Source organism: Quercus suber, unplaced genomic scaffold, assembly GCF_002906115.3.
Source record: "Quercus suber isolate HL8 unplaced genomic scaffold, Cork oak 2.0 scaffold_459, whole genome shotgun sequence".
Taxonomy (NCBI): Eukaryota; Viridiplantae; Streptophyta; class Magnoliopsida; order Fagales; family Fagaceae; genus Quercus; species Quercus suber.
The window spans coordinates 6,694-16,579 of NW_027069910.1; the positions used below are offsets into that span (position 1 = coordinate 6,694).

Genomic DNA, 9,886 nt, shown 5'->3' on the forward strand with positions numbered 1-9,886 from the left:
TCATTGTTACTGGAAATTTTAAATTAGCCACTTAATTTATTTTCTGATAAATGATGACACTTAACAAAACATAAAAAACAAAAACAAATAAACAAAAGCTAATTGTGACCGCCTCACCAAGCAAAATGTTAAAACCTCACTGTCGGTACACTGACGTATGCAGACTTTACAGCTGGATTTAGAGCCCACAGATCTGATCCTGACCTCTAAGTTATTGGCCAAATCCAACGGCTGACGTACGACACTTTTGTTTGTCGCACGAGTGGACCCCACCACAACCGTATATCACGGCTCTAACCAGCTGTCCCTATCTATCTTACCTGTCACCTATACGGGGTTATATACCGTATGACCGTATCACTAGTCAAGTCGGCACTCAGCCACTCACCCTATAAAGTACAAGTAAATGCGGAGTTCAAAGTGGTAAATTGCTATTTGTAAATTTAACATTAAAGTTACTGTTTTGTCTTGTAAAAACGTATTACTTATAATTTGTAAAAAAAAAGTTAATTAAATTTTCTTTTAACTAAACTATGTTCACCCTACGTATTCGGAATTGTCTTCATTTTGATCTATCGTACATTTCTATTAATAATCTACAGCTGAATGTCAGATTACTGAAAAATGAATCACAACATCAATATAAAAACGAGAAGAAACAAAGTGGAAAGTTTTTGAAACCTAAAAAATCCAACTGAGAACAGTCCAAGACTTTTTAAGACAAAAGATGTACTTGAAAAAAAAAATAAAGCAAAAACTACAAAAGCAGTATAACAAGAAATTAGCCCCACCCAAAAACAAGAGATTACCAGAATAATTGAGTGAAACAAAGCAAAAAACTTTTACTTTATACACAAGATATGAGATACAACAAAACTACAGAGGATGAGTCCCTTTCTAACTCTCCCCAAGTAAAGAATGTGTCTTGTTTTTTTTTTTTTTTTTTTTATAAAAAAAAAAAAAAAAGATAAAAGAAGAAAAGAAAATTAATTTACGGGTTTTCCGTGATTATAGCCGTAATAAGAAAGGTACCACCGAACAAACTTCTTCAACCCGGTTTGCAAATCGGTTGTGGGTTTATACCCGAGTTCACTTCGGGCCAAACTAATATTCGCATGCGTGAACGGAACGTCACCGTTTCCAGGCATATCCACAAGATTCCTCTTCGCTTTCGTCTTCAAATACCTCTCTAATATACTCACAAGTGTCGGTACGGTCACTGGTGACGTGTTACCCAGATTAAAGATCCGGTACGGAGCGGCTCCCCGTTTCTTCCCACCCGACCAGGTACTTTTCCCGGACGTGTCCAAAGATCCCAGACAACCCTTCACAATGTCATCAATGTAAGTGAAGTCCCGGGCCAAATCCACCCGGTTCTTGCCCCGATAGATCTTAATCGGTTTACCTTGGAGAATATTCCGGGTAAAAGAGAAGTAAGCCATATCGGGTCGTCCCCACGGGCCGTACACGGTGAAAAATCTCAACCCGGTAATGGAGAGGCCATAAATGTGGTTATAAGTGTGGGTAATTTCCTCACCGGCTTTTTTAGTAGCGGCGTAGAGACTTGCGGGTTGGTCGGTCCGATCCGATTCGGAAAACGGCACCTTTTCGTTTAACCCGTAAACCGAACTCGACGAAGCCCAAACAACCGACGGTTGAGGATTCGCCGATTTGCAAGCCTCGAGAAGCGAGACGAGCCCGGCGATATTGCTGTGCACGTAGGAATTTGGATTCTCCATAGCGTATCGAACACCGGCCTGTGCCGCCAAATGCATCACGTGCGTAAAAGCCACGATGTCGAAAAGCTTCTCCAGCATGCGACTGTCGTTTATGTCTCCCTCCACGACGAAAATCCCGTGGCTGTCGAGGAGGGCCCTGCGCGCTTTCTTCAACGACGGGTCGTAGTAGTTGTTGAAGTTGTCGAGCCCAACGACGCCGTCTCCGCGCCTCTTCAAGGCGAGCGACACGTGCGTGCCGACGAAACCGGCGGCTCCGGTGACTAAAACGGACATGCCTCCGGACCTTCGGATCTGGGAGGAGACCCGCACTTGTTTCTCCCACTGGAGACCGCCCCACGAGGCGGTGAAATACTTGCTACCGGAATCGACGAAACTCTGGAAACTCAAATACGACGCCGTTAATGCAATCAAGAAGAGTGCCCACAAGAACATGGTGCTCGTAGAAGCGAAGCAACGGTGGAATTGACGGTTCATGCTGTGGGCCCGGTCGATCTTGAACTTCCCAGGCGTTGATGGGAACAGTTCTTCCTCTAAAGAAGGCATTTTGGGTTTCGAACAATACGTATTCTTTTTCTTTTCTTTTTTTTAAAGAATAAAAAAGAAAAAGAAAGTGAAATTTGGGTTTTGGTTTTGGTTTTTAAAAAAAGATGCAGAGAAAGAAAAATGAGATAAGCTTCAAACTTTTATTTCTGCACCTAAAGAAAAGAGAAGTTGAGATGGGTTATATATAGGGGAAAACCCACAAATGAAGCGACAAGTGATACGCGTGAACGCGTTAAGGCGTCGGCCACATAGAGAGAAGAGAGAGAAAATTTTGGAGACATGGATATGAGAGTTTTGGACTTTTTTGGTTAAAAAGGAAAAGAGAAGGACAGAGTGTATCCAGTGGAATATATTATGGGTTACTCTTTATTTATTTATTGGTAAACTATGTACCCAATTCAATTGTACGCGCTTTTTAGTGAAGCTGTGTGCACTATGAGAATGCATCATCAACATTTAATGATGATGATGATGTTCTTCTTAAAAAAAAAAAAGCATTTAAAGATGTTGCTAATTGAAATAAAGAAAAAAAATTTCATCTCTAAAATTGGTATGAAACTTTGAAACATGTTTTTAGGTTGCGGAACTGTTTGAAAACATTAACACTCCCTCTATTTAATGTAAGACTATTGACACCAAGTGTTTTGTGGTGAGGTCATTTAGGCGTAATTTGTTGTTTGGTAGTTAGATAGTTTTTTTTAGAGATAATTACAGTATACTATTAACTTTATAATTCAAATCTTTTCTCTCTTAGATTTTTAAGCACTTTATAAATGGAAATGTGTCAATTTATCTACAAAACATTTGGTTTAGTTTGATAGTTTGGTAAGAATGGATTTAAATCTTTATTTTTTGAGTTGAGAATATTAGGAAGTATCAACTAATTGAATTACAAATTTTTTTTTATATGTAAATGCACATTTGAGGGAGTGTGAAATAACTGATGTAAAAATCGATGTTTGTAACATTACTCTTTCGTTCATTTATTATTAGGTGGCATTATTTGTTTATTTATTTATTTTTTTTGATAATTTGATAGTTGTTTGAGAGAGGTTTGAATCATGCACGGCTCTATTGAAAACTCTAAAAAGGTCCATTGTCCAATTGAAAAAAGAAAAAAAAAAAGTCAATTAAACTATAAGATTCTTGGTAAATAATATTGATGATGCAAAGAAAATTAATATGCTGAATACTCTGGACTTCAATAGACTAGTAATTGTTTGGAAGGCTTGAAAAGAAAAACACACGATCAAAAATAACTGGGGTGGACCGGCCAAGAACTTTCTGATGCTTAAGTTAGTTTCTCTCTTAAATTCTAGAGTTCCAACTTTTTAGGAGTCATGAAAACTTACCTCCATTTGATGTGGATGAGTGCTTATATAGTGTGCTTTCGAAACAGTTACTTGTCTTGTAACTTCCACTATATTTGAGAGAGTCAGAAGGTTTAGGGTTAATTTCCACAACCGCTATAAGAGTTAGAATGTTCAAACTTATCTTCTACAACTGTCATTGGAAGTTAAGTACTTAGTAGGAAATTATAGCGACGAACCAGGATCTTGCTCATTCTTCAAAATAATAACACGTGGTTCGATTCACTAGTTTTTGTAGATAAATCTTTCTGGAACTTTCCCAAGCGTCAAGGGTCATCCAGGTGCTTTCCTAATGGACGACCATCATGCCCATGGATGACCATCCTACTAGGGATGACCGTCCTTGTCTTCTTGACCTAAACGACTCTTATGGACGAATTGGAGTTGGTTCAATTTTCAGTTTACCATCAAATACTATTTTAAACATTAAAGGATTTTATAGTTTTGACATTGACAATCATTTGTGCCATGAAAATATTGATCATACCCACAATATGAAAGATTTTTTTAAAATTTAGAAACGAGAAAAATATTTTCTAAAATTTAAAAACAAAATTTTAATGTTTTTAATAATTTCCAGAGTAAAAAAATCAAGTCTAAGAATGAAAAAAAAAACTTCATGAAAAGTGGGATTTTTTAAAAACAATATTTTGATTTTTTTGAAAATAATTTTGTGCATTTGTAGCGAGTATGCATTTAGTTTTAGTCGTGGGAGTGGTGACATTGTTTTAGTGGTAGAACATGGGCGCCATACCGTTGGTTGTAAGAAAAAAAAAAAGAAAAAATCTAGATTGATTAGATTATTACAACTTAAATATATATATATATATATATATACACTTTTAAATATATATATATATAAAAATGAGTTACGCAAAAAAAAAAAAAAAACAATAGTCCATACGTTGAAACTCAAAGAAAGAATATAAGTTTTAGAAGCAATCGTTAAACTTGTCTTTTCATTTTTTTTTTTAACTTTTTTTTTAAACTTAATAATTTTAGTTAATTTAAAAAATTCTTAATCTTTTTACACTGGCTCTTATGTTTGGGTGGAGAGAAATTGAGGAAGAGGAGAAGAAAGTAGAGGAAAAGTTGGTAAGACCTAGGAATATAATGTGTTGTAATCAGTGTAAAATAAAAAATGTCTACTATAGATCCGTATAAATCCGTGTAAAACTAATATTATTACAAGTTGATGAAAATAGAGAATTGGTAAAAATTTTCTATTTATGATGAACTATGCCCTCCTTTTATATGAGGGCATGCCTCTTGTGGATTTTGTACATAAGTGCACCCTTTAGCCTTTAGGTAGAGGTGTGCACTCAATTAATCAATCTAGTGAATTTGAGCCTAGAAAACACGATACCTTGGGTTAGGTTGAATATTTTTCTGACGGAAAGTACATTTTAGTCCTTACATTTTATTTTTACCATTTTCAGTCTCTATCCTGAAAAACGTTTCTCGTTTTGGTCCCTACTATTACATCAGAAAAAGAGAAAACTGACGTGACAAACGGCAAGAATAAATAATATTAAATTAATGTCAACGTGATCTAAATTAATAATAAAAAAAAAAATTTGGCATTAAAAAATGTCATATCAGTATCTAAATTAAAAAATTCATTTATTAATTTTAACTAATTAAAAACATAATTAAAAACTAATAATAATATAAATTGAGATTTAAGTGTGTTAAAAAAAGAAGTAACCTTTTAGTGGCTAAAATAGAATTTTTTTTAAAACAAACCAGCTAAAAAAAAAATCCAACTCGTAAGTGGACCATGTCATTGTCGAAAAGAATTCAATCTAGAACACTCTCAAACGTTAGAAAGAACCCAAAAAAGCGTGTCAAACACCCATTGGAACTTCACCAACACACGCCTCACAAAACAGGTAACAATATCACCCCCACATGAAATTCCAATAACACCCTCAACACAAGTTGACCACATCTCAATCCGCAAGGACAATATCGAGACCTATAAATAAAAGAGAAGAGTAGATCTCTCCAAGACCCCCCCCAACACATCCTCAAAACGCAACCAGGGAAAGCTCCCTCGCCCTCTCTCTCTCAAACACACATACACACCCTCATCTCTCTCTCTCCTTATATCCTTCTCTCTTTTAAATCCCCAGAATTTCAAAATTCTCCAAACTCTATATATAAAAACAACTCCCTTTTCAAACTCTTCCCGCTCCCTCCCAAATTTCCGTTAATTTCTTATTCTTCTTCTTCTTCTTCTTTAGATCTGATTCTTCTGATTCTGATTTTTTCGATCATCAAACCCTAGCACAGACAACGTCAAATTAAAGAGAGGTCTGTGTTTCTTTTTATCAGATCCTGTCTAAACATAAACCAATCGGAACTCCTTTCTTTTTTTTGCTTTCTTGTTTCTTCGCTCTTTTAGTCTTTACAACCTTTAATTATTGTTTCTAATCTAAGGTTTTTTATTTGTGAATTTAGCTGAGATGCTTTAGAATGAAAAACCCAGACGAACCCATGTTTTGGTTTTTTGTTTTTGGGGGAAATTTTTGTTGATCTTGGATACCCATGATGAAAAACCTAGATGAACCCCATGTTTAGAGTACCCCCCACTACTTTTACTGTGTGAGTGTGTTTATTTGGGTGCTTTACCTTTGCTTATTTTGGTGGGATTAATGGTATAGAAAAAGAAGTTTTGGGTTTTGTCTGAGCTGACATAAATAAATCTCATAATTTTGTGGATGATTGTTCAGCGATTTTATCATGTGTATGTATTGGTTTCTTGAAAAGTTTGTGGATGTTATTTCTGGGTTTGATTTAAAAATGGGTTCTTGGTGGCGAATGATTTGTGTAAATGTGTTGAATTCTGTTGGTTTGTAGAGTAGGTTTCTTGGGTTTGATTAAAAAATTGGTTTTTGGTGGTGAATGATTTGTGTAAATGGGTGTTGAGTTTAGTTGGTTTTATAGAGTTTGTTTCTGGGTTCTTTTAGAGATGGGGTTTTGGTGGTGACTAATTTTGTGTAGGTTTTAACAGAGTGAAAGAAGAATTTATAAGAAAAGAAAGGAATGGCAGAACAGGGATTGGAAGGGAGCCAACCAGTTGATCTCAAGAAGCACCCTTCTGGGATTGTCCCTACCCTTCAGTGAGTTCCTTTTCTTTTTTGTCACAAATTCATTATGTACTATTCTAATATATACGCACCTGTTTGGTTGACTAGGCTTCATGTGTAATCTCTAAAAGATAAGTATCCTGATATGGACGTGAGCCAATTGTTGTAAGACCAGGAAGAGGAAAATGCAGTATATAATATGTTGTGAGGATCATAGGTTTTTATGATGTTGTAATGGCTGGTATGTGTTTGTACTTATATGTCTGTCATTGCATTGTAATTGATATATATATATATATATATTGTGTGTCTAACAATGGTAATGATATGGATTCTGATGTGGGTCACTTGCTGTACAATGTTGATGTTATGGTGTGGCTGTATGTTTGTTGTGATTGACATTTTGTATCCAGCAATATGAAATTACAGTTGTGCCCTGGCTACTGTGGGAATGAGTGTGAATGTGTTTAGATGTTTTGAATGTAAATGCTGGGGTTTGCCTAACTCATAATTTGGTTCCTGCATTCACTATGATTATCTGTCCCTCCTGTCTCGAGAATGGATGTGTGACAAGAGCCTAACATTTTAACCTTTTTTTCTTTGATTTTGGTTGGTTTCTGAATAATTAGATACTTTATGATTCAAATAAGTTGAGCGCGCGCGCGCGCACACACACACACACACAGAAAGACAGAATTTCTTGTACTTGGGTGGATTCTGGTTGTATTACTTTCTTACATTGATTTAATTAAAAAATGAGCACTGAAGCCTTCAGAGATGTATATTGGTGGAAGAGTTGAATATTAGCTCTGCTTTCTGGTGGATATGGATCTCTTGGTTAGATAGATTTGTGTCCTCATGATCTTCAGATTATATAAAATAAAAGACTATTTTATTTCTTTGGTCCTTCCTGTATGTGGCTTTGTTAATGAATTGGACATTGCAATAACTCACTTATGTTATTTACTGCCAGAATTAGTAGCCTATAACATCTTAGTGTTGTCACTTCAGGAACATAGTGTCTACAGTAAATTTGGACTGCAAATTGGATCTTAAGGCCATTGCACTTCAAGCTCGTAATGCAGAATACAATCCCAAGGTAGGAGACGTTTGTGGGCATGGCTCTCTCTCTCTCTTTTTGGGGGGGGGGGGGGGATATATTAATTTATATTATATTATATTTATATATATAATAAGGATAAAATATCAATACATTAATAATTTAATACCCTAGCCATATCTTATTGTTCTGTTAGTAAAAAAAAAAAAAAAAATCATATCACTCTCTCAGCCCTCAGAAGTCAGACCCTAGCTGCCACACTTCCACTTGAATTGCCACTAGACTACTCACTTGCACAAGTTGCTTCTACTATTGCGGTATTTATCTCTCTAAAAGTGTTCAATTCAATTTTTTCTTTGTTAAAGTTAATCTATTGGTAGCTTGTATATGACAAACTTGTTAATTATATTATTTTTTTATTGATTGTTGCCGTTGGTATATTGGCACTCGGTTGGTATATTGGCACTTGGAAGTGATGGGTCAGGACTTAGTACTCAGTAGCTATGTTAGATATTTAAAGTTAATCTATAGGAGTTTAAACACATGTTTTCAGTTTTTAAACAATATTACATGTATTTTCACACACTTTTTCACCCACATGTATTTTCAAAAAATACAAACAACGTTACCAAACAGCCCCTTATGTTTAATTTTTGTGGGTTTTCTTTGTTTTTGTTGGTACTAAATCTGGGTTTAGATATTTACTACATGTTATTGGGATTTCAAAGTTAATTTATGTTACCTACAGTACCTTATGGATACTTTGAATTGCTTTCATTCACTTTTGAGAGTTTTATAATGTCTTCTTGTTGTTTGATCGCTTAGAATTCCATGGATAATAGTAGGTGAATTTTAATACGCCAACTGCACTGCACTGCACATATGACCACAAAAAAGAGGCGCAGTACGGTTATGGTTTTGGCTAAACTATACATCGCACTGCATCGCACATGTGACTGCAAAAATGAGGTGCGGTGTAGTTATGGTTTTGGTTAAACCATACTGCAAAGTACGGTACTAAAAATGGCCCAAAATCACACTGCACCGCAAACACCCCTAATCATAAGATGTTAATCCCACAAATCTTGAACTATTACAAGCTTGTATTTTTATTATAGAATTTTTAATTTTTAAGTAATTGTTGGTCAGTCTCAATCTCAATTTGGATTAATTATTGATTTAAAGATCTTACTTAACACAATTGGCAACTCCAAAATAAGTTCTGGTCAAGTCTCGAATTTCAATGATACTGACCATTAAATAAGTGGAGCAAGCAAGCAACCAAGTTGTAGCATTCATAAAAGTTTAGTTTAGAATTGAAAATTATAAAGTGACATAGCTTGATCTCTTTGTAAGAAGAATTAGGCTCAATTCTCCTTGTCTTGTTATTAAAATTAAGGGTAAATTTTATCCAAAAAAAAAAAAAAAAAGGTAAATTGCAATTTACATCCTTAAATTTTGAGAGTGTTTAGATTACATCATGAAGTTTCATAATTTGGATTTTACCCCTAAAGTTTAGGAGTATTTGAATTTTATATCATGATATTTTAGAATTTAGACTTTACTTTTAAAATATGGAGGTATTTGAATTTTACACCCTCAAATTTTAAAATTTTGAGATGTAAAATTTAAACACTCCTAAATTTTATAGAGTAAAATTCAAATACCCCAAAATTTTGGTAAAATTCAAATTCTGAAATTTTAAAGTGTAAAATCTAAACACCTCTAAACTTTAATAGTGTAATTTACAATTTACTCTATAATAAATTAAAAAATTAAAAAAAACATGTTAGCATTCAGTAAAAGAAAAGGACTTTTCAATAATAGAAGGAGTAGTACTGTACAAGAGCAGCAATATTTGAATTCACATATATTATTATAGTGAATTTTGTAGATCTTGCCAGCTTTAGAAATGCGGTGCCGGGGTCCACCAAAGTGAGAGGGTTGAAGAGTAAAGGAGTGGTACTATACTAATACTAGGTGATATTTTTGGTTAGATTGGCTGGCACTTGCAGATCATGGGTTCAAATGATCTCTTTTTCACACTCTGTACACAGTTGTCTCCACTTAGGATATCTCCTC

The 9,886-nt window shown here is 34.7% G+C and overlaps 1 protein-coding gene and 1 long non-coding RNA gene across 2 annotated transcripts; one reads left to right on the forward strand and one right to left on the reverse strand.

The window, feature by feature from the left end:
* Nucleotides 1–817: 817 nt before the first annotated feature.
* Nucleotides 818–2,452, reverse strand: LOC112007574 (UDP-glucuronate 4-epimerase 1). The gene has a single exon (XM_024039943.2). It carries the CDS (start codon nucleotides 2,280–2,282, stop codon nucleotides 987–989), a length of 1,296 nt encoding a protein of 431 aa, XP_023895711.2. The 5' UTR covers nucleotides 2,283–2,452; the 3' UTR covers nucleotides 818–986.
* Nucleotides 2,453–5,659: 3,207 nt separating this feature from the next.
* On the forward strand, nucleotides 5,660–7,871 carry LOC136061387 (uncharacterized). Its single transcript, XR_010624597.1, has 3 exons — nucleotides 5,660–5,968; nucleotides 6,669–6,777; nucleotides 7,756–7,871. It is a non-coding gene; the product is annotated as an uncharacterized LOC136061387 (long non-coding RNA).
* The last annotated feature ends 2,015 nt before the right edge of the window (nucleotides 7,872–9,886 follow it).